Consider the following 26,297-nt stretch of genomic DNA (forward strand, 5'->3'; position numbering starts at 1 on the left):
TACAACGCATCCAAAACACCTCGGCACGACTGATCCTTGACGTACCACGCCACGGCCACATCACCCCCCACCTGAGAAACCTGCACTGGCTCCCCGTCAACAAGAGGATATCCTTCAAGCTCCTCACCCACAAGGCACTCCACAAGACCGGCCCAGCCTACCTCAACGAACGGCTCTCCTTCTACATCCCCAACCGCCAGCTGCGCTCCGCCGACCTCTCACTCCCCACCGTCCCTCGCATCCGAAGAACTACCACCGGTTGGAGATCCTTCTCCCACCTCGCCACCAAGACATGGAACACACTCCCACTGAGCCTACGACAAACCCAAGACCTGCTGACCTTCAGGAGGATACTCAAGACTTGGCTGTTCGATCAGTAGTGCCCGCCCAGCCCCTTGAGACCTTTGCGGGTGTGTAGTGCGCTCTACAAATGATTGATTGATTGATACAACCACACACACAACCACACATACACACAACCACGCACACAACCACATACACAACCACACATACAACCACACACACAACCACACGCACAACCACACACAACTACAAACACAGAACCACACACAACCACACACACACAGCAACAATCACACAACCACAACCACACATACAACCACACATACAGCCACACATACAACCACACACACAACCACACACACACAACCCCACACTATCACACACACAACCACACATATAACCACACACACACAACCACACACAACCACACACACACATCCACACACATACACACCCAACCACACACACCCAACCACACATCCACACACACACACACACATAACCGCACCCACACACACAACCACACACAACCACAACCACACACACAACCACACACACAACTACACACATAACCACACACACAACCACACACACAACCACACACAACCACACACACACAACCACACACACACAACCACGCACACACACACAAGCACACACACAACATCCACAACCACACACACAACCACAACCACACACACAACCACACACACACCTTACACAACCACACACAACCACACAGAACCACACAGAACCACACACACAACCACACATACAACCACACATACAACCACACACACAACCACACTCACACACAACCACACTCTCACACAACCACACATACAACCACACACACAAACACACACACAAGCACACACACCCTCACCCACAACCACACACACAACAGCAATCACACAACCACAACCACACATACACAACCCCACACTACCACAAACACACAACTACACACACACAAAACCACATACACAACCACACACACAGCCACGCACAACCACACACACACACCCAGCGACACACAACCACACACCCAATCACACACACACAACCACACACACAACCACAAGCACACACAAACACACACACACAACCACAACCAAACACACACAACCACAAACACAACATCCACAACCACACACACACACACAACCACTCACACAACCACAACCACACACACACACCACACACAACCACACAAAACCACACACAACCACACAGAACCACACACATAACCACACATACAACCACACACACACAACCACACACAACCACACACACAACCACAAATACAACCACACAAACACAACCACACACAACCACACACACAACCACAATACCAACCACACACACAACCATAAACACACACCACACACACACACAACCACACACACACAACCACACACACACACACACACAACCACACACACAACCACACCAAGCACTGGCATAGCCAATAGGTCTCGCCTTTGGGACCTTATAAGTAGGGCTCCCGGTTTTCTGTTTTTATGGATTTCTACATATAAATACAGACGGAAATCTATATTTCCTTTGTCTGTATTTATATTTAGAAACGGCAAAATACTAGAAAACGTTGCCGCGCTCGAATCCAGAGTTCTCTGCAGGTCCCCTTCCTGCTGCTGGAAATTCCTTCCCAGGCGCACACACACAGCCAGCCGCACCAGAGTACTTCACAGGTCTTTTGAAAGGCAATTTACTTGTTAATGAGGCTTTATTGTTCACCCCATGACTCCCCCAAGGCCCCCGACTCCTCCTGTCCCAGGCCCCATACTGTGCATGTTTTAAGCACTTAAATTCACAGTGCTGCAGCAGGGCATCCTCTCACCTGGCTTTTTTAAACCTAAAAGATGATTTTTACTCGTATAAGGAGGTATTGTTTCATTTTCAACACACAAAAGTGATGGCAGGAGGGTATTTTGCATTTCTTGAAGTGCGTTTCTCCGTTTCACTCTACAGTCATACAATGTTGCACAGGCGGGGTGGCGAGCTCTTCCAAGCCACGTTGAGCGGGCACCTTTCAGTACAATGAGGTATTGCCTAACGAGATGTTCATGACATACCCAGTAATTGAAATCCTGGGTGGGGAGGGGTTAGCTGAGAGAAGCAATACTGTGACAGATCTATCCTATGTAGCCTGCTCCGGTTCCTGAGAGGACAGGAGAGTCTCTCCCCTTGCTGAGCTATCCACAGCCACTGCACATTTCCTACACATCTCTGTCAGGCATCCGGTCAACAACCCTACGCCACATCTCCCCCCCCACTACAATGTCTGCGGGTGGAGCCCACGCAGGAATATGCAGTGAATGGCGTAGCAAATTTGCCATAAGCAAGTAGGAAATTGGAACCCTTTCAGTCCACAGTTTGGGCGGTGAAGTGCAGCTATAGTGGGGTACAGTGGGGCCCTAAGACTCCAGTGCCACTGCACCTGCTGCACCACCGATAGCTGTTCCTCTGGTTAATATTTAGTACCACCGCCATGATTTTCTAAACTTTGTTTGCAGTACATGTATAAATATTAACTTTACATTTCTATGGTATGAAAGTCTCATAGCACCCTTTGCAATGTAAATGGTCTAGCCCCTTAACAATCACTCAGTGGTTTAATTCATAGTTAATGATGGAACACATCATAACTAGTCTGTGGTACGCGGACGTGCCTGTGAGGGAAAGGAGGGAGAATGAGAGGCAGATTGCTGGTGGCAATGAGGCAAACAAGGGGAGGTGGAAGGACTGTCAGACTGCCCAAGAAAGAGGTAATGAGAGAAAGGTCAAATGTGAAATGCATGGAATAATAGAAAAATATTGCATTTATGTAAGGACAGCATCTGTTCTATTAACCAGCATCAGGTAATTTTTCACCCGAGGAGTTCTGTCTATATTTTAAATTTGAAAGTGCTTGTACTCTATCCTAAAGTGTTTTTATTGCAGAACTGAGAAGCACAGGCACTCTCTTTTTCAAATTACTCAGTTCCGGACCACTTAAAGCACTGCTAAAGCCACAACAAATCGCTAGTTTAAGTGAGCGCATGTGTGCATTGTCAATTTAAATATATGTGGATACATACTAGCTGTAGCATTTGTCTTTTACTTGTGGCAAAAATAAATGTGGCTAAATACAGAACCAATGCCCCAAAAATAAATATGGATAAATACAGACGGAAATGGCAAAAAAATAAATACCATAAAACCGGGAGCCCTACTTATAAGTGTTTAGCCACGCAACAGTTGATGTGGTTGCACCAAGGATATTGTGCTGCATAACTGAATACTTAGAAGGTCCCAAAAGCGAGACCTATTGGCTATGCCAATGCTTGTTCTTGTAGGCTGTTACCTTTGGTTTGAGGGGAAAGATGTTGTGGTGTGTGACCTTAATGCTGCAGTTTGCATTTCATTACCATCATTTGCTTACCCTGGAGAATCTCCAGGGTGTAGGAGGTTTGCTGTTTCAGAGTTCTTTCTTCAGCTGCTGGGCAGTTGTCACTCTGTGGCGATCTGTGGTTCTGTTTCTCTGCTCTTGTTGTAGTAGCTCCTGTCAGAGCTTCATCCATCCGCCAACAATAATAACCAGCACACAACACAGTCTATGATGGCTACGTATATCTGCTTGGCGCAGTTAGAGCGAGGATAAAGTTATCCGGATCTATCAGGCTTGACTGTAACCTAAGGGCTTAAGATGAAATGAAGAACATACCTCCTTCCTGAGTGGCTCCAGTCTGCTGTGTGCAGAACCGATAGCTGGCAGCACCCTGGAGTATGTATTTATAAATCAGAATATGTTGGAAGTAACCTGCAATATAGTGGCAGACAGCACCCTGCCATAGAGTAGGATTTCGCATAGTGTTTTATTTCCTGGCACATTAATGGTGATAGTCTTTTAACTGGCAGAAGAACAACACTAACCATACATTTTCCTGGGCTTGTCTTTAAAATGATGTACACATTAGGAATGGCATTTCGTTCTGCTGGAATAATAACACAAGTTATCTTGCACTCTGCTATGATGTTGCATAGATTGTTGGCTGCAATGAATTCCATGTTTCATCCAAAAATGCTTTCTACAGGGCACATACATGATTTGCTGCTGTAGAGAAATAATGCTCCTGTGTACTGTGGCAGACTCGAAATATTGAAAAACTTCATGATTTCTCTTTCAGCACTTCCTAGTAAAATCTTTCACTTTTTGACTCCTACATTTAGCAGAAACATAACTTACTACCATTAAAATAGTTGTGATGGGGAACATTCATGTGGGGTTAGGACTGGCTCGACCAGAGTGCTTGCTGACTTGGAGGAGTATGGAGTTGACCACCTTGCCTGGTCCGGTGTGGAACCAAGCCAGCGATGCTTTGCTGCAGGCTCATTTGCCCTGATAGCTGGTCAACAGTTTGAGGAGAAGGAGGTGAAGAGCTGGCTAAGTGTGCCATGAGGCTGGCTGTTCAGTACATCCCTGAGAAGAGAGCTTTGAGTCGATGTAGTGTTCCTCTTATACCACGTGCAACTCACCCTCCAAAGACTCAAGAATTCCTGGGTGTGACGGGCAGCTGATTCTGATTGGGTGCTTGATAGTTTTCCAGAAACTCATGTTCTTGATTGTTCATGTTTGTCAGTAGTCAATTAAACATGCCCAGGGGTTTTATCTCTTCAGTTGACACAGCTGCAATAAAAGTTTCTTTCTCATTGCAAGAAAATATGAACGGCTGACGAGCCTCGTGTCTGTCAAAGAATGGAAGGGCTGGGGAACTGTCAGTCATCTCACTGCTAAGCAGAGCAGTGTCATGCTTCACCCTCACTCAGGCCTCTGATTTTAACTAACATCGCTTAGAACACTGGGACTTTAGAACTCATCCCTTTAATGAGAAAAACAAAACTACAAGTCCCATAAGCAATAGTGGTGGGAGGTGTCGCGCGTGACCTGGGGCATCATCGATTCAGCACATCCAGTTCCATTTTTTAAGTATTTGACATAATATTTAATTTATAACCTTTGTTTTTTATGGTCATGAGTCACCAGAATACTAAAATGTGTCTTTTATTTTCAGGGTCAATTAAGTAATGGTCACCAGCTTGGAAGCTCTGGTAATTCTTCGGTATTTGTCATTGATCTCCACGTGTGGCTGGTTTGGGTCTGCCCCTGCATCGTTCCCGATAACTCGCACAGGTAAGGAGCTTGTAGCAGCAACATGATAACCCCATACTCGTCTGTAAGAAATGCGCTCTGAGGCAGGTATCCGATCATTTTTTTGAAACAAGGAAGCGCCAATATCTGCTATGTACATTTGTTAAAATAAAGCACAATCAAATCACAGTATACTGTTCCGGAGGTTCAGTCCCAGAGTCATTATCTGTAACTGAACGCAGACACCCTAGGAAGCAGGTGCTTTTAAGACAAGTTGCGTTCACTCACCTGAAGGTGACATGCTTCATCATTGGGCTATACTCCTCACCAAGCCGGCGCTACAATGCCTGGCGGGCACCACAAGAGGCCACTTTGTCGGAGATCTTTTAATAAGTACTCCGGATGAGCATAGTAGGTCAGAGGATGTTGTGTCATAAGATGTGAGATTGGTGAAAGTCTGAATATAAGATCAACTATTGACCAGTTGTCACAATATAGTTAATGTGATCTTCCTGGTCCATGTTGACATTAAAAACAGTGGCAGAGAAATTGAGGAACTAATGGCCCCTATCACTGTGTGAAAGTGTCGGTCACCTATGGACCTGCTGGTAAGTTGGGTCTATACTTCAGGTCAACCTTTTTCATGCCTTGTGTAGTCATGGAGCAATCTGTTGGCATTTCATCAGGACCAAATATGCAAAAATGGGTAAATGTGACCTAATCTTCTCCACAGCGTGAGGAGCTCTGTAACTCAAAGCCCTGCACCGTGCATAGGTGATAAGGTGCATATTACCATCTTACTACCACAGGTGAGCACTGCCTAACAGGGTGCACTAGATACAGTAACCCTCCTAAAATTCAGGACATATTGACTTATCCAATAGCGAGGACACCGCTTCAGAGGGCAACTGGTTTGAAAAGCACATGCTTCCTAGGGTGTTCAGTCAGAGATAATGTCTGTGGGACTGAACCTCCAGAACAGTATACTGTGAGTTAATTTATATGAAGAATGTGTATACTGGACTGTCATTTTCCTCAGCATCTCTTGTGCTATGTAAAATAAAACACAACACACCGGGAGGCCAACAAATCTATCATACATTTAATGCAAAAATAGCAAAAGGCCAAGCAAACTAACAAGTGACAATTTTCTTTGCAATGGACGAGAGCATCCACCCTAAAGCAATTTGGAGAATATAATGCTAATGCTACTCAATGTATTTTTATTCACTTTTCTCCTAATACAAGTTAATGAAACATGAACACGTGATAGAACCAGTTACTGAAACGACACTAATGAGTAGGAGGCAGGATCTTCTCTCGAGAGGAATGTGAGGAGTCCGTGATGTGCAGATAAAAGATACACAGACAAGCTGCAGAACTCACTGTTTCTGGAAATAACACTTCTGTTTGTCAATATTCAATTTACTACAAGATGCAGGGAAGTGTGCAGATGGACTTCACTAAATAAAATGGTTCTGAGCCCTAATAGAATCATGTAACTTTGCAGGCATATTAAGGCTAACAGACACATCAAATTAATACAAGAATATTGTAATTTGGTAATGTAATATATCAATGCACGTTGTGGCATTCATGTGTAACCAATTATCGGTATTAAAGAAACCAGTATATCCGGTTATGCTTTCTCAATTCCTTCTTCCTAGAGGCCACCACTGCTGCTAGCCAGCTGTATTTAGCAGTGCCTCCTGTGACCTGGAATCCTGCATTTAATCAATACCAAAGGTCGTCAATGCTTCTAGCCAACTCCGGGTCACTGGTGCCACTCGCACCCCACCACCCTTGGGCCTCTTATTCTTTTAGCCAGCTCCAGTCAGTAGTGGCCCCTTGGACCTGTATGTAAGCCTACTAGTTAGCTCCTGTTAGTACTGGCCCCTGGGACCTGTTATCATTCTAGCCAACTTGAGTCATTAGTAGCACCTTGGGACTAGTGATCATACTAACCAACTTCAGTCAGTATTGCCCCCCTGAGAGCTATTATCTAGCTAGGTAACTCCAGTCAGTAGTGACCCCTGTTCCTTAGATCCTTCAAATATTCAAAACCAGAGGTCATCTCCTTTGCCAACCAGGTCCTGTCAATATTGACATGCATTGTTACCCTGCCTGTAATGAATACCAGAGGCTAGCGTTGTTGCTAGCCAGCTCCAGCCACCAGTGGCCGGTCACATATTATCCTCAATAGGATCAATGCCCAAGGCCTGTGCAGCTGCTAACCTGCTCTAGTCAGTAATGACCTCCCAGACCTGTTATTCTGCATATAATCAGCAAGGCTTCTGCCCTAGTAACACTCACCCCACATCCATATGGTATATTAGCAATGTCATTTATTTACATCATAAGGTAGGTATCGCACTATGTCACACGATCCCAAAAACAAATAAAATCAAAAATTGCCTAACCATTCAGCACTCCACCTTGTCAAAAATGACCAAATCACACCAAGCACTATAGCCTGTCACATCACATGGCACACTCAGCAACAACATGACCAGATACCACGGCAGAGATTTGGGGCCATTAATCCTCTGTGCTGTAGATGCACATGCTTTGCATACTCCTGCCATCTTCAATCAATCATCAGAAAATTTCTAGAGCGCACTACACACCCGCGAGGGTCTCAAGGCGCTGGGGGAGGTTGGCTGCAGCTAGCGGTCGAAGAGCCAGGTCTTGAGTAGACTCCTGAAGGTCTGTGGGTCTTCTGTCTGGTGTAGGGGTAGAGGGAGGGCGTTCCATGTCTTGGTGGCTAGGTGGGAGAAGGATCTTCCCCCGGAGGTGGTTCTGTGGATGCGTGGGACGGTGGCCAGTGAGAGTTCTCTGTTGGGTGTGTGGAATGACAGTCGTCTGTTGAGGTATTCTGGTCCGGTGTTGTGGAGTGCTTTGTGTGCGTGGGTCAGGAGTTTGAAGGTAATTCTTTTGTTGACAGGGAGCCAGTGCAAGTCTCTCAGGTGGGGGGTGATGTGGTCTCGGCGGGGAACGTCGAGGACTAGGCGTGCCGAGGCGTTCTGTATTCTTTGAAGTCTGCTGATGAGCTTGGACGGGGCTCCGGCGTAGAGGTCGTTTCCGTAGTCGAGTCTGCTGCTGATGAGGGCGTGGGTGACGGTTTTCCGTGTGTCTGTAGGGATCCATCTATAGATCTTGCGGAGCATGCGGAGGGTGTAGAAGCAGGTTGAGAAGACTGCGTTGATTTGGTGCCATCTTGTGTTGGGTCCGGATGTTTGCAAGTTGTTTTTCTTCGAAGAAGTCTTTCCAGTCACGAGCTAAGGTGACTCCTCCTTTCGGTTATAGTGGGCATGGGCATGGGCATTGACTCCATTGTTGTTTTTTACCCCAAACTGGTTTGTATGTGTATTGCTGCGCTCCGAAACCGCTACTCTGGTTCCTCTCAGTGCGCAGTCCACTCTACCCTCAACGATATTGATTAGGTACGCGTTTCCCTGTTCTCTGCGTTTCAAATCGATCGACAAACTCTCCATTTTGGATAGAAAACCTTGTGGGCAATCGTTGGGCCTTGCTACATACGGCCAGCCATCTGCAAATGGAATGGACTCCATTCCATTTCTGTCCTGGGTGCCACGCCAAGTACCCTCGCATGACCTACATCAAGTTTGTAACTTATGCCTCTCTCCAGAGCACAAGGAGGAAGACTGCGACGCTTGTAAGTCGTTTCGGTCCAAGAGGACTCTACCCGATCATCAGACACGATGACGAGAGAGGAAGCGTCAAAGTATTTAACACACTCTTGGATATCTTTGCAGAAGAATCTGACCAAGAAGAGATAGAAGCGTCCTCCGTAGAAGAAGAGGCTTTCTCGATTCCAGAGTCCGATTCCGAGCTCGAAATCTATCTGGAGTCCCAAGATGTGCCTTCGGGACATACTTTCGGGGGAAGAATCTGACCAAGACGAGATAGAAGCGCCAGCCGTAGAAGAAGAGGCCCATCTCTGTGCCAGAGCGCAATCGTTGGGGCATGCTGGGGCAGCCATGTGATTGCAATTTTATGTCATGCCAGTACCATAGGCGACTGACCAAATGTATAGGTTATCATGCGCCCTTTCTGACAACTAAAGTGGCCTAATAAACAGCATTTGGGTGTCAGCTCAATACTTAGTTGCGTGACATGCACCATTTCTTTTACATCTAGTTGCCAGAAGGAGTGTATTGCATCGCAGGACCATGGTTAATGTAAGAAATCAACCCCCACAGTGTTGCAGCGCAAGTATATATCTGGGCAAGACCCGACCATTCGATGAAGGCCTTGTGACGTTAAGAGGTTCTTTGCAGAAAATTATAATGTATCAGTCGAAAATGTGCATTACTGGAAACCATGCGTGTCAGTTCACAGGCCCGCTACCAGTCTTGATCTTCCATTGGAATGTCAAAGTCTAAATTCCAGGCCTCTCGGACCCGTGTGTAGTGCCTACTGTATCTGATCGCATTGTACTGTAAAGATGAATAATTAGGTGTCTACACGCACCATAGGTTAGCAGTGTCTCCAGGGTTTGAGTATGCAGCGGAGCGGTCGCAAAGCATGGCCAGGTGTGCTTAGTTACGTCTGCCAAGCATCACATGTTGTAAAAATTGCCCCTGGCTTAGACAAAACTCTTTGCGGGCATGTTTAAGGCGATAAGTCTCATCTGGGTACAATTCACCCTATTGCTCGCATCTCCCTCCCTCCATGCCTAGAAGGACATACTGAGTGCTATCTGCCTGATTGGTTTTAATATCCAGATTGGGAGCTCCCTATGGAATGGTGCGCGCTTAAGTACTCTCACTACAAACCATTGCCATACTCTGGCCGCCTGTCGCACAATATATGGAGTATCTGTCGGTGTACCTGATTCCTCTATTAACAGCTCTGGAAGACAACCTGCGTCCACCATTCCCGCCAAGAGCCACATTTCCCAACTAGGGAGCGATCGAGCTGCGTGTTGCAATTGAACGGCATAATATTAGGGGTCAAAATGTGGGACCTCCAATCCCCCGCTGCATAAGTCCTGGACAGTGTGGCCAAAGCCACTCTGCTATGTGTAATGGCCTTGTTGAAAGATTTAACAAGACCATTAAGGGCATGATCGGTGGACTTCCTGAAAAACTCAAAATAAGATTGGATGTCTTACTTCCAATCCTGCTTTTTGCCTATTGGGAAGGGCCTTAGAAGGGAGTGGGGTCCTCCTTATTTTAGCTTCTGTTTGGGTTTCCTGTCGGGACCACTGTGCCTTGTGAAGGAGGGATTGGAGAAACCTCTTGTTGAACCTTAGCAGATATAGTGGACTCTGTGCTTGGCTTTTGCTCCAGGATGTATGAGTACGTGGAAAAAGCAAGCAAAAACATTGAGGACAGCCTAGAGCTCCAGAAGCTCTGGAAATGCTAAAAGGCTGCTATGGTTGAGTTCCAGCCAGGGCAGATGCTGTGGGTTTTGGGGCTGTGGCTCCTAGGACTCTGCAAGGTAAGTGGAGTGGACCCTACCCTACCCTAGAACGAAAAGGGGCGGTCACATACCTGGTAGACCCTGGCTCTGACAGGAACCCCGATAGTGTCATCCATGTCAACCGACTCACACCCTACTATGACATGGCAGATCTGACCATGCTCATTGTTACAGATGAGGATCAGGAAGCAAAGAGTGAACCTGTCCCTGACCTGTACAGCAATCCAAAAGATGGGTCAGTGGAAGGTGCAGTCTTGTCAGACACCCTACCAGCCCATCAGGAGACTGATTGCAGACAAGTCCTAAATCAGTTTGCTGGGCTCTTCTTTTTGACCTCCCGCCAGACTCGCTGGTGTACCCATGATGTAGACGCTGATGAAAGCCTACCTGTCGAGAATAAAATATACAGGCAGACTGAACATGTGAAAGAGAGCATCAAAGCTGAAGTAAGCATGATGCTGGAATTGGGAGTTCTAAAGCCTTCTGAGAGCCCCTGGACCTGCCCAGTTGTCTTAATCCCCAAGCCTCATAACCAGGATGGTAAGAAAGAAATGAGGTTTTGTGTGGACTATTGGGGCGTGAATGCTGTGACCAAAAGCAATGCATACCAAATTCCATGGGCAGATTAACTTATTGACAGGTTGGGAGCAGCCAAGTATTTGAGTACATTTGATCTCACTTCAGAGTACTGGCATATAGGTCTGACTCCAGGAGCAAAATAAATATCTGCATTTTCAACCCTAGATGGGTATTATCAGTTCACTGTAATGCCCTTTGGTTTGAAAAATGCACCTGCCACTTTTCAAAGGTTGGTGAACTAAGCCCTTGCTGAATTGGAATCCTTGAGTGCAGCATATATACACAATATTGCTGTTTTTAGCTCTACCTGGCAGGATCACCTGATCCACCTTAGGAAAGTACTGGAGGCTCTGAGAAGTGCAGGCCTCGTTATCAAGGCATGCAAGTGCAAGATAGGGCAGGGAAAGGTTGCATACTTGGGTCACCTTGTGAGTAGAGGCCAGGTTCAACCCATACAACCCAAGTTCTCTTCCAGGGGATCCTGATCAATAGTCATAAGCACTGAATATTCCCGCCCACATGCGGGGACCCCGGAAATATTATAAAAATATATATGTAAATCACATATAACTAGCTCGACATATATGTATGCACATATATAATTTTTTCTCACACCAATGCAGCCCCAAAACTGAGGTTAAACAATGTAATTACTCATACATGTACTAAATTATCAAGCAAATAAAAAACATATTAGGTCAAATGGCCCTTGAACTCTGTGTTTTAAGTAGCAAAATACTCATAAATCATGAAAATTGCTAATAAATAGACATTGTTAGCCCATAGGCTGCATTGTTAAAGCAAAAGCATAGAAAATGAAACCATTTTCAACAAATAAAACTGGCACCGTGCCGTTAAAGCAGCTATGACCCCTGGCTTCCCATCGTGCCTCAGGGGTGACAGTTAGGACAGTTGTTCTTTCCAGCTCCTTCAGTCAGGACCCTGGTTTAACAGCTCCTCCCTTTTTTGACTTTCTGTCAAAAAATACTATGGATTTTCCTCAATTTTTACTTTCACTTGACGTCTTTTAAGCTTAGAGTGTTTGTGCTGCCTTTTTTGACTTTCAAAAAAAGAATATTTTTGTCAAAATGCCTTCTATTCTTGACACCTGCCCTTCCTGTGGGAAGAAGAAGGCCAGGACCTGTGTGCATCCTCTGTCTCTGTGAGACACACTCTGCAGACCCTTGTGAACACTGCAAGAATCTTTCTAGGAGAACCCTCAAGGATAGAGAGAGGATAAGGATCTATGGCCTCTCTGAAAGAGGTAGGCCTCCTGAGAGACAGAAAAAATGAAGGACGCGATCGACGTCGAGAGAAGTCCCGACTTGTTCACTTTCGGCGTCAGGATCAGTGTCGAAGCTTCCAGCGGCGACGAAGACGACGTCGAAGACGAGTCATCTTCCTTCAACGATGAAGACCTCCGCGTCGAGATCCAAGGTACCTCCGCTGACGTCAACCGTCGACGCAGCATCATAGGCCTTCAACGGCGAAGCTTCCTCCGTTGACGCCTAGTCATAAGTGTTCGCCGTCGAGGCACACTCTGGCGTCTCACCACCGGTGCTTGACATCGAGACACACTCCGTCGTCACCTCACCACCGGCGCTCAACGTCGAGACACACTCCGTCGTCACCTCACCACCGACGCTCAACGTCGAGACACACTTGGTCGACGGATCATCACCGGCACTCGACTTCGAGGCAGTCTCCGTTGATGCCGCACCACCGGCGCTCGACGCGCAGCATCCTCCGTCGTCATCAAAGCATCGACTCTCGACGTCGAGTCGTATGTCTTCGACTTCTCAACACCGAAGTCTGACGTCGAGGCAAGTCTCTCCATCTGAATCCCAGAGGTGTTCGACGTCGAGCCATAGATCTCCGCAAGGAGAGGTTCAACTAGCCTCGGAGCAGCTTCCATCATCAGTGTCGAGGCCGGTCCTGCCCAGGTCCACGTCGACCCAGAAAGCTACGATGTCAAGTTTACCATCTCCGTCGCCAGGTCACAGACAGCCGTCGCAGCAGAGATCTCCACCGTCGGCGTTGGCGGCAGAGGGAGAGACGACCTCAGGGAGACACTCTAGGTCTACTGAGCATTCTCCTGGGAGCAGGAGTCTTCCTGCTAAAAGGAAGACGGGTCCAGCGGATGAGGCATCACGGAGTCGCTCAAGATCCCGGTCTAGAAGCCTTTCCAGAGAGAATTTGCCTCCAGGGAGCCTTTCATCATCTTCTTCTGGCTCTCACTCTTCTCACCGGAATAGATCTCCAGATGTAGTGATATATTCCTCCAACAGTGAGAGGTCCAGGCATTCTCCTGATGGTTCGCTGCATGGACAGAGCAGATCACCCCAACCAACAAGTTTGCCTGTGAGGAGAGATACTCAGAATTCGCCCTCCATCAGGTTGTCACCAAGATGGTACAGGCCTCTCCATCACAGGGCGCCAGACAAGGAAACAGCAGCCAGGCTGGCAGCAGCTCGAGACAAACCAGTGTCCAGGCCCAGAGAACAATCGCGCACCCCGTTGTGCTCCAGCAGACGTAGGTCCAGGTCTAGGAGCAGAAGAAGGGAACGCAGATCTCCCACTTCTTCCTCTTCCCCTACTCGATCTCATAGGGATTATTCTCAGACCTTGACGGACAGTCCTCCATCCAGAATATATCCCGTGGATGACATCTTTACCTTTCAAGACATCTTGGGCAGAGGGGCTCTTAAGCTGTGTGTTCCCATGACAACGCACCAGACCAAAACCTCAGTTATTTTTGAGACTTTGCATCATAGGTCTGCGCCCAAACCTCTGCTACCCTTGGTTCCGGGGATTATAGAACCGGTTATGGTGGTGTTCCTCACGCCAGCGACAATAAAGGCCGCTCCAGTGAGGATTCTCAAGAAATATCGCTTGCCAGAGGAGGATCCACTCTTCCTCAGAGGCGTTCGGCCACCAGACTCGGTCATCATCGCAGTGGTGAAAAAATCTCATGCTGTAGCTTCCTCCTCCACAGTACCTAATGTTAGGGGAGAGCAAGTCGCAGGATTCATGTGGAAGAAGAGTCTGCAACACCTCAGCCTCACTCCTGAAAGTATCCAATGCGATAGCGCTTTTCGGCCGCTATGATAGGTCCCTGTGGGATTCTCTGCAGCGGTTCATCGAGAAACGTCCGCAAGAGGACGAAAGGACTTTGAGGAGATTCTCTTGGAGGGCATTCAAGTCTCCAACCAAATCATCAGCGCTGCAGCGGAAGGTGCGACCCTCTCAGCGCATGGCTATGCCCCCGGAGTGTGTGCAAGAAAGTCTTCCTGGCTACGTCTTACTGCATTGAAACCAGAAGCTCAATCCCGGATCTTGAACTTGCCTTTTTCAGGAACATCGTTGTTTGGGGCAGGTACCGATGAAGAGATGCAGCGGATAAAAGCATAATTAGACCCTCTTAAAGCTGTGGGGATTGAAAAAAAAAAGAGTTTCAGAGGAGGTTTCGTCCCTACAGTAAAGTCTCTTCCAAGCAGAGGGTTCAAACCCCTCAGTGGCAGAAGGGTCAGGACCAACAGGGGCAGCAGAAGTCTCAATATAGAGGCAGGCGTAATTCCAGAGGTGGTGGAAATCAGCGCCAGGGCAACAATTCCAACAAAGCCCAATCCAAGCCATTAGTCCTTCCTTCCCCCAGCGCCGTTAACCACTCCAGTGAGGGGAAGCATCGCGCATCATATGGAAGAGTGGCATACCATTGCAAAAGATCGCTGGGTGTTAGCTACACTTCAGAATGGATACTGTCTTAATTTCCAACAACTGCCTACACCCGTTCCTCCAATGCCAACATCAAGTCATCAGCTGAAACTTCTGAAAAAAGAAGTGGCTATCCTTCTCGAAAAGTCTGCCATCGAGAGGGTGCCAATCTCTCAAAGGGAGAAAGGAGTGTATTCTTGATGTTTTCTAGTCAGGAAAAAGGGCCAGAAAGCAGAATACAGACCCATTCTGGATTTGAGAACACTCAATCTGTATGTCAAGAAAGAGAGGTTTTGCATGTTGGCGCTTCATCAAATATATCCGCATCTCACGAGAGGAGATTGGATGTGTTCGCTGGACCTACAAGATGCATATTTTCATGTGCCGATCGCTCACAATCACAGAAGATTGCTTCGGTTCCGGTTGGGGACCTCTCACTTCCAGTTCAAAGTCATCCCGTTCGGGTTGAAGTCAGCACCTCGAGTGTTCACGAAGTGTGTCGCAGTGGTAGAGGCCGCTCTACGCCACAGGGGTGTCTTCGTGTACCCATACCTGGATGACTGGCCGTTGAAAGGTCCTTCCCCAGACAGTGTAAGAAATCAATTTCTGAGCTGCATCGACCTCTGCCACCGGTTGGCTCTGCATGTGAACTTCAACAAGCCAATCTCACAGCCTACTCAGAAGATACATTTCCTGGGAGCTCTGCTAGACTCCGAGGTAGGAAAAGGGTTTCCTTCGGAGAAGAGACAGTGTTCCATAGTTCAGAAGTGTCAACTGGTGCTTCGCAGCAAGGACCTAAAGGTGCGAAGGATTGCCTCCCTGCTAGGGTCGATGGCATCCTGCATTTTCCTGGTCCCGAATGCCAGACTACGAATACGTCCTCTTCAGCAGGATCTGGAGGACAAGTGGGACCAACAGTCAGCATGCTGGGATGACAAAATCACACTGTCAGACGCAGCGCGGGCATCCATTCCTTGGTGGGCAAAGAAGAAAAATATGCAGGTCGGAATTCTGTTCCATCAAACTCCTCCTGCCCAGACGTTAATCACAGATGCATCTTTGCAAGGATGGGGAGCACACATGGGTCATCTCCAAATGCAAGGTCTGTGGTCCCTCAAAGAGCGTACTTACCACATCAACATGCTGGAGTTGAGGGCAGTCCACTTCGCCCTCAAAGCGTTCCTTCCCTCGATTCAGGACTCGTCCGTGTTAGTACAGACGGACCCCACCATCACAATGTACTACCTGAACAAGCAGGGAGGTACACGCTCACGGGCTCTTTAGCTGAAGGCCCAAAACATTTGGCATTGGCTCCTGGCTCGCAATCTATCAATCACAGCAGTCCACCTCCCAGGAGAACAGAATGTGACGGCGAACGCTCTAAGCCGGCATTTCGAAGACAGAGAAGACTGGGTTCTTAACGACAAGGTTGTCGAAGACATCTTCCAGTCTTGGGGTCGTCCCACCATAGATCGCTTCGCGGACGACGAAAACACCAAATGCCGAGACTTCACCTCAAGATTCTACCGCCCAGGGTCGAAAGGGAATGCCCTTTTGATAAACTGTTCCGGTGAATTTGTGTACGTCTTTCCACTCCTTCCGCTGATCCCGAAGTTGGGGAGCAAGCTGACGAACTCGTACACAGCGATGAGCCTCATCGCCCCCGATTGGCCGAGACAATGGTGGTACACGGACTTTCTCCATCTGTCAGTGAGCCCGCAAAGGAAGCTGCCATGCAGGCCGGACCTGCTATCCAAGATGAACGGGAGGATTCATCATCCCAACCTTCCGTCACTGAGCTTGGCAGCATGGCTCCTGAGGTCATACAATACGGCCACCTAGGACTTCCGCAAGACTGCATGTCCATATTAAAAGAGGCACGGCGTCCTTCCACAAGACATTCTTATGCATGCAAGTGGAAGCGCTTCTATATGTGGTGTATGCAGAACGACTTAGTGTATCTGGCTAAAGCTGGGTTGAAGTTTAATTCTATTAAAGTGCATTTGGCTGCGATAACAGCTTATAGGCGATCACCTTCCCAACCTTCTTTTCTTCCAGTTGCAAGCTGTGAAGGATTTTCTGCAGGAGTTCGAAAAGGTTTATCCCCCAGTGCGACCTCCGTCACCCCCCAGGGAGGTGAACCTGGTGCTATCAAAATTGTTGGGTCCACCTTTTGAACCCATTTATAAAGCAACTTTGCAGCATATTTCGTGGAAGGCTGCTTTTTTGGTAGCAATCACGTCGGCTCGCAGGGTGAGCGAAATTCAAGCTCTCTGTGCCAAAGAGCCTTACACAGTGTTCCGTCTGAATAGGGTAGTGTTGAGAACACATCCTTCTTTTCTACCTAAGGTGGTGTAAAATTTTCATGTAAACCAGACCATCTCTCTACCCACCTTTTTCCCAATCCCTCCACACCAGCTGAGAGGGCATTGCATTCTTTGGACCTGAAAAGAGTTCTGAAATTTGACCTTGATAAGTCCTAAACTATACGTAAGTCTGATTAGTTATTTGTCAACTATGGATCGATCAGACCAGGTTATGCAGCCTCGAAACGTTCTATCTCAAGGTGGATAGTTTCTTGCATTAAGCTGGCTTATCAGTTGGCGGAGAAGACCCTGGGTGTTTTTCTCCCAAGGCGCATTCTACCAGAGGGAAAGCGGCTACTGCGGCTTTTCTTAATAATTTGCCTATGTCTGAGATTTGTAAGGCAGCGACCTGAAATGTATATGTAAATGTAAATGTTTTTGTGCTTGTATAGTGCACAGCTACCCGCTGTGGGTTTCCCGGCGCTTGTACGAATACCGCAAGGGAACCCTTCCTGGCTTTCCCTGTGAAGTGTCCACTCCTGGGCACCCCCATGTTACAGACCAGGCATCCCTCGCGTTGTGGGGGCCGTTGTGGAGACTAAGCAAGCTATTGCCCAGAGTTGCAGCCTGGGACCCATGATCAGAATAGGCACTGAGGCGAGAATATCCGGTCAGGGGAATTAATGAGCCCGAGACCCGCCGAGGCAGGAATCGAACCCTAGTCCCTGGCCAGAGCTCTGCATCGAGGTCTGCCTGCTCTAACCATTGAGCCACACTTCTCCACCTGAAGGTCCGTCCATACATTTACCAGGCATTATTGTCTAGATTCAGACGCTAGAGCAGGTACCCAAGTAGGCCTTGCGGAATCTGTTTAACAGCTAGCTTGGCTGTTACAATTGTTTTGGTTGGGTCATGTTTCTTCTCATTTGCCTGCTGGTGGTTGGTTGGGCTTGCTATTCTAGTCAGTGCTTATGACTATTGATGAGGATCCCCTGGAAGAGAAGGATAAGTTACTTCCCTGTAATCCTAGTTCTCTTCCAGGGGTATCCTCATCAAAGTCATAAGCAACCCAGCCGCCTCCCCAGGCAAATGAGATATGACTATGTGTTTCTAATTCATTGTTGAGCCCTGTCTTCTGGGTTATGCAAATAACAACTGACCTCACTGTCACCCCTGAGGCATGATGGGAAGCCAGGGGTCATGGCTGCCTTAAAGGCACGGTGCCAGTTTTATTTGTTGAAAATGGTTTAATTTTCTATGCTTTTGCTTTACAATGCAGCCTATGGGCTAACAATGTCTATTTATTAGCAATGTTCATGATTTATGAGTATTTTGCTCATTAAACCACAGAGTTCAAGGGCCATTTGACCTAATGTGTTTTTTATTTCCTTGCTAATTCAGTACATGTATGAGTAATTACATTGTTTAGCCTCAGTTTTGGGGCTGCATTGGTGTGAGAAACAATGATATATGTGCATACATATATGAGGAGCTAGTTATATGGGATTTACATATATATTTTTATATTATTTCCAGGGTCCCCGCACGTGGGCGGGAATATTCATTGCTTATGACTTTGATCAGGATACCCCTAGAAGATAAATACTGGAAGAGAACTCAGGCATCTAAGTCTCTTCCTGAGACACATTTGCCTAAAAAAAATGGGTCTCTCGTCGTCGATGAAGACTTCCGTTGCCACTGCTACGACAACAACTTCTACCTTCTCTTCTCCTCAACCTACAATGATTATGCTGTCGGCGTCCTCTCAGTTGATGTTTGTCATGGTGTCGGTGAAGCCTCGCCCGTCTGCCACCTCCCTCACTTCGTTGTCGACGAAAAAGAGGTATGTCTCCAGTAAGTCGCCGACGGATGCCTCCTCGCCGACGAGACGGTTGATGGCTCTCAAGGCTCTACCTGCTTCGTCAACAGATGCCTCGTCGACGGTTGCCTCAATGACAGCACAGAAGCCTTCCCTTATGTTACTTCGTCGTCGACCGCTGAGTTGTCAGCGGCATCCTTGGTTCCACCTTCAGCTTTGATGTCTCTAATCCCCTTGAACTCTTCAGCAACACTTTTGCCGCCTTCAGGAACGACGGATGTTTCCCTACTTCAACGTAGGAATTCTTCTTTGGATCTATTGCCAATTCAACCATCTCCAAATCTTCCTGTGGAGCTTTTTGACTATGGGGCTGATAAGGAGGATTCGGAAGAGGATGACAGGTTCCGTGCTGCTCGTACTCCTTTGGAGCTTCTTATCAAATGCCAAGATATTGATGATGACCAAGGATATGATTATTACCCCAAGCCTAATACTCAACCACCACTTGAGAATCCAACAGTGCAGATGCCCATGTCTCTCATCTCTAATTTGCAACATATGCTTGATGACTACTACCGCTAATTTCCTCCCTCGGAGTCGGCCTGATCTGTCCTACAGACGCATCTTCCTCTGCCTTCATTGATCATCGAGCCGCCACCTCCGGTTTCTCCGGTGGCATCGATGTCTCATCACCCGGAGGACGCACACACCACTGATGATGACAGATAAAATGGGGAGTTGGATGATAGATCCCTCCTTACTGAGTGGGACAATTATCAAATTCAGACTCAGTCACCTACCACTCCAATTCCTGTTGACTCTCCGTCAGCTGACATAGGTGTGTTCCATGTTAATGGACAGGGAGTCCAAGAGATTCCAACTTCCTAGAGTCACCAAGGAATACAACTGTTTCTTGTATGATTCCAAACACCAGCCACGGAAACAGGTTTGGGCTATCCCGATCATTGACTTAATCTGGCAGGACGGTTTGAAGGTCATGAAAACCCTGCTTCCATTCCTGCAGTCCTGCTACGCCTGGATATGAAGTACAAGGCCCCGGATGATTCCCAGCCTGTCTTATTGGTCAACCAAAGCCAGATTTGGTTATCTCCCAGGCAGCACAACGTCGTGCCAGGAATCCCTCGTCTCCATTATCGGCTCCTCCTGATCAAGATGGCAGACACCTTGATTCCATTGGAAAGAAGTTTTCCACCATGACGGCAACTACTTTCCGGGCGGCTAATTCTCTTGCTATTCTAGGCCAATACGACAGGCAAATGTGGTCAGACATTTCCCCCATTTATTGATGTGCCGCCGTACTGCGGCGTCCCCAGTCCACAGTCCCTGCCCGGTAACGTCGGGTTTTCACTCAGAGCCCCCTCTCTGCCTCCTCCAGCAGTCACCAGTACCTTGTAGTCCGAGGATGTCCTGTGCGCGCAGCCGCGTCCGTTTTGGTTTTCGCCGCCTTTATTCTGTGTCCAGGAGCAGTTCTTGTCGGGTCATCTGTATGCCGGGCCGCCGTGAAACTTTAGTCCCCGGCTTCCGTAGTGCTGTTAGGCCCCGGTTGCACTGTCTCATAGCCGCTTGAGTTTTAGGAGTCTGGAGTAGCGGATTGCTTCACCGGGAACCAGAAGATCTCCCGTTTTTATACAGCCGTAGCAGCGCCTGCTGAAGTCAGGATTATTGTGCGGATTGTCGGGGAAGGTGCCCTGCAGTCACAGAGCTATGCTAGAACGCGGCTATCTTTCTCGGCCGGTAGCCACGCCGGGAAGTGGTTTTTTATTCGTTTTTTTTCTTTGTTCCTTGTTAGATTCATAATTACTTATCCCAAATTAGGATGAGTTTGTCCACGCTTTTTGGCTATTCCGCATACAACACCTTGGTGGAGCAACCTGGAGAAATTACCGTTACAGAAGGCCGTTGAGTTTTCTTTAGACCTATCTGCTGGCTTAGCAAAGTTGCATCATCTTCTTTTTTTCCTTTTTTATCTCTCTCTCTCTAAGCTCCGGGGCACTTAGAAGCTGTATCTTTCATTTGGCTTATCTAATAAGAGGAGGAGCTGATTTACATTGATCAATGCACTTTGTCCACCTGTTATAACTCTGTTGAGGCTTTCTGATCCCCTGCATGGGACCAAGTGATGATGTAATTTTTGCCTGTGGACTGTGGAAAAAAAAAATAATCAACAAATTTTTGACATAAATCAGGTGGCAGGCCAAGGCTTCTCTGTGCTCTGCAGCAGCCGCCGCACGAGCAGCACTAGCAGCGCCTTAGCACCACGGTGCTGGCAGCGGCCGTTCCTGCCTCCATCGCAGATCCGTAGAACTTAAAGCGCCCGTATATCAAGACACGGGTGAAGCGGGAACCGGTCACAAAACAAACCCTGGTAGTCGTCCCAGACTCCGATCCGCTTGCTCGTCAAATCCTCCTCGGCTCTAATCGATACACTCTGCACTCAACACCGAATCACAGGCCGACAACAACTGTGAACACCAACAGAGGGAAGAATTGTGTGTTTCCCCCAGTTAGTGAAAAAAAACAGCATATGTCTTGGCTGCTTCTGCTGCACCCAGAGTCTTATGCGTCTTTTCAGTCTAAGGTTTCTGTCTGGAAAAAGATTGTGTCCTGGTTTTCTGCACCCAGTAAATCCAGGTGCAGAAAAACCTAACAACTAATGATCAGGTGGAATAAAATGAACACATGAAAGTATGCCTTAATTTCATTGCCCTTGATTCACACTCTGGACCATAGTTGAGGGATAGGTCTAGGCATAGTCCTCACAACGCCCAATAGATTTGCTTGAGGCAGAGGCCAAAACTCAAAAGTCAGGAAACCACATACAAGTAGGTGGTAACTCAGGGCAGGGGAAAACGCCTGTTGTCCGTGGAGGAGTCATTCCCTTCCCAGAAATGTGCATTACAAATTAATTAATAGTGTATATGTTTTTAATATCTGTTTGGTGCCAGTCCATATGACTTTCATATCTGCCTTTGGGATTCTATGTTGCAACTCCATAGGGTACATGTATCCTTTGTGAGCTTAATAAAATGTTGAAAATTCTACAAAACCTCACTCCAACATCCAAGTACTCTCATGCTACCATTCTACACTCTGCACTGTCTGAAAAACAGCTCAACATTTTCAAAATTCTGCATTGATTTGGCTTGTAAATTATATTTTTGGAAATGTACATGTATTAACTATTTAATTTTAATACTATAGGTGATTGAAATTACGGACGAAGAAAGCAAGATTTAGCACTAAGCAACTGAATGTCAGTGGCATAAGAAGGATTATTTTGAAAAACTGAAGGACATCCAGCATTCTACGTTTAAACAATTTCCAAAAATCTAAGTGTGGCGAGGAAAGTACTATACCTGTAAGTGAAGTCTCTAATTTTGCATTTCATTAACCCAGAGCAAAGTCATATCTGTGCACACAGCATCAGAAATAATGTAGAAAGACCGCTTCAGCATCCTCATCTGAAATATTATCAGAAAGACAAACTGCCTCAGCATGACAGAATAACGTTCATCTAAAGCATCATGTAATTCTAGAGAGGAAGCACACACTACATAAAAGAAAGTTACAACTAAAGGTTTCTTCTGGATACCATCAAAGAAAAGACGCTGAAAGAAGACTCCGAAGCTGACACGTTAACAACCAAAAGATTGGAAAAACACCTTTGTTCAACAACCGTTTTTAACCAGTTACTCAAGTTTGAGACTATCTGCCTCGGGATATAACACCTCGACCCACTCTGCTCACTCTTGCGAAAACCTTAAGAATTCACCACTTTATTGTGTTAATGACCATCTCAGATTGTTTCCTTTTTATTGTGTACTGTTCTGTAATTCTATGTAAATCGCCTCAACATTATCTGTTGTGCAGGAGTGATATGTGAAACTGTTAAATATAAAAATGGATTAAAGGAGCACCGTTGCGCTATATCTAATGTAAATAAATCCTCATCCTCAGAACTACAAACCTTAACCTTACCCCAAACATAGAAAGGGTAGAAGGAACTGATGTTCTGCGACTAATCATCCACAATAGTACTCTGCACGCTCTAACGCCCTCAGTTACTGCCATTATACCAGTGCAAAAAGGTACTTATCAGTTTAATCATTAAATATCAGACTAACACCTTATTACTGCATTGCTAAGAACCTATACAAATAGATTTGAGAAAAACTTCAGTCACAAATTAAGTTGCTGCCGGAGAGGCTATTACTTAAAGACTATTATCTGTTAGAAAAATTTCAACAGGTGTTACAGGAATGCTTCCCGACTTTTGTTGCTCAATTCAAGTGTTGAGAAGATTACACACAATTTCTTTTAGAGATAAGTGCTGAACATTATCTAAACAAGCCCGACTCTAAAATCGAGGCAAAATAACCGAAGTTAGGGAAAAAAGTTACCAAGATACAGCCATAAATCTTATCTCACCGAATTTGACAGAATGCACACAGGGGAAAACCACTCTCAGTGCAAAGTATGCCAAAAAAGTTTCAGGCGTAAATCTTATCTCACTGAGCATATGAGAATCCACACTGGGGAAAAACCTTATCAGTGCTCTGAATGTCAGAAAAGGTTTAGTATCAAACTGAGTCTATATCGACATGAATTAACCCACTCTGGGGAAAAACGTTATCAGTGCTCTGAATGCCCAAAAAGTTTCAACAAAAAATCTCATCTCACTGAACATATGAGAATCCACTCTGGGGAAAAACCTTACCAGTGCTCTGAATGCCCAAAACATTTCAAACTTAAATCACTTCTAACTACACATGTGAGATTCCACACTGGGGAAAAACCTTATCAGTGCTCTGAATGCCAGAGATGTTTCAGTGACAAAATGAGACTCACTAAACATACACTGACCCACACTTGGGTAAAACGTTATCAGTGCACTGAATGCGACAAATGTTTCAGTGAAAAAAGCAGTCTCACTCAGCATATAAGAACCCACACTGGGGAAAAACCTTATCAGTGCCCCGAATGCCAGATATGTTTCAGTCAAAAAAGCGGTCTCACTCAGCATATAAGAACCCACACTGGGGAAAAACCTTATCAGTGCCCTGAATGCCAGATATGTTTCAGTCAAAAAAGCAGTCTCACTGAGCATATAAGAACCCACACTGGGGAAAAACCTTATCAGTGCTCCGAATGCCAGGTATGTTTCAGTGTAAAAAGCCGTCTCACTAAGCATATAAGAATCCACACTGGGGAAAAACCTTATCAGTGCTCCGAATGCCAAAAATGTTTCAGACAACAATCTCATCTCACTGAACATGTGAAAACCCACACTGGAGAAAAAAAATGATCAGTGCTCTAAATCTCAGAAAAGATTCAGAGGTAGAGATGGTTACAAGCGCCATAAGAAAACACACCATCAGAATAATCAGTTCTCCGAATGCCAGAAAAGCATCAATTTTAAACTCAATCTCACTCTACATGAGCAGACGCATACAGGGGAAAAACACTACCAATGCTGTGAATGCTAGAAATTCCTATTTGATAGGCAAAGCCTCACTAAGCGACTCCATACTGATGAAAAACCTTATGAGTGCTCTGAATGCCAGAAAAGCTGCAGAAAAAAACGCTATTTCACCATGAGAAACTCCACACTGGAGAAAATCCTTATGCCATAAAAGGTTGAATCTGAAAGACAGAGTTATGCTTCATGGGAGATCCCACTCTGGGGTAAAACTTTATGAGTGCTCGAAATGCAAGCAAAGTTTTGGTTACAAATTACTTCTCACTTGTCATGATTCTTTGCCTGCCACTAACAGGAAATGCTATTTGTGAAGGGATAACATTAATGCTGTATTGTCAGCTGTTTTAGAGTTATTTGACTCGTTTTACTCGTGATTTTAAAAACTGTATTTTCTCACTCTGTATTGCAGACAGCATACCCCTAGGCCACCTGCACACATTTTTGCCGACATTTGACGCCTTTAGCTGCCGTTTTTGAGCTAAATTGGGGTTAGGGAAATCTTCCCACGGCGGCCATCTTTAGTGTGCCCAGAGCGGTGGGAGCGCTCTAGTGGTACATATAAAAGGAGCCCTGTGACAGTGCTCGCGAGATTCTTTGCCTGCCACTAACAGGAAATGCTATTTGTGAAGGGATAACATTAATGCTGTATTGTCAGCTGTTTTAGAGTTATTTGACTCGTTTTACTCGTGATTTTAAAAACTGTATTTTCTCACTCTGTATTGCAGACAGCATACCCCTAGGCCACCTGCACACATTTTCGCCGACATTTGACGCCTTTAGCTGCCGTTTTTGAGCTAAATTGGGGTTAGGGAAATCTTCCCACGGCGGCCATCTTTAGTGTGCCCAGAGCGGTGGGAGCGCTCTAGTGGTACATATAAAAGGAGCCCTGTGACAGTGCTCGCGAGATTCTTTGCCTGCCACTAACAGGAAATGCTATTTGTGAAGGGATAACATTAATGCTGTATTGTCAGCTGTTTTAGAGTTATTTGACTCGTTTTACTCGTGATTTTAAAAACTGTATTTTCTCACTCTGTATTGCAGACAGCATATCCCTAGGCCACCTGCACACATTTTCGCCGACATTTGACGCCTTTAGCTGTCAATTTTGAGCTAAATTGGGGTTAAGGAAATCTTCCCACGGCGGCCATCTTTAGTGTGCCCAGAGCGGTGGGAGCGCTCTAGTGGTACATATAAAAGGAGCCCTGTGAAAGTGCTCGCGAGATTCTTTGCCTGCCACTAACAGGAAATGCTATTTGTGAAGGGATAACATTAATGCTGTATTGTCAGCTGTTTTAGAGTTATTTGACTCGTTTTACTCGTGATTTTAAAAACTGTATTTTCTCACTCTGTATTGCAGACAGCATACCCCTAGGCCACCTGCACACATTTTCGCCGACATTTGACGCCTTTAGCTGCCGTTTTTGAGCTAAATTGGGGTTAGGGAAATCTTCCCACGGCGGCCATCTTTAGTGTGCC

The 26,297-nt window shown here is 46.4% G+C and overlaps 1 protein-coding gene across 1 annotated transcript; it reads left to right on the top strand.

Moving 5' to 3' along the window:
- The first annotated feature begins 5,434 nt into the window (after positions 1–5,434).
- Positions 5,435–24,853, top strand: LOC144805464 (uncharacterized). The gene is made up of 2 exons (XM_078672012.1): positions 5,435–5,497; positions 22,544–24,853. The coding sequence occupies exon 2, from the start codon at positions 23,784–23,786 to the stop codon at positions 24,645–24,647; it is 864 nt and encodes a 287-aa protein (XP_078528138.1). The 5' UTR covers positions 5,435–5,497; positions 22,544–23,783; the 3' UTR covers positions 24,648–24,853.
- Positions 24,854–26,297: the final 1,444 nt, after the last annotated feature.

This window comes from Lissotriton helveticus (genome assembly GCF_964261635.1).
Source record: "Lissotriton helveticus chromosome 1_1 unlocalized genomic scaffold, aLisHel1.1 SUPER_1_unloc_11, whole genome shotgun sequence".
NCBI lineage: Eukaryota > Metazoa > Chordata > Amphibia > Caudata > Salamandridae > Lissotriton > Lissotriton helveticus.

Excerpts from the sequence above, each read along its gene's own strand:
- LOC144805464 (XM_078672012.1), top strand. The coding sequence starts at position 23,784 with ATGCACACAGGGGAAAACCACTCTCAGTGCAAAGTATGCCAAAAAAGT.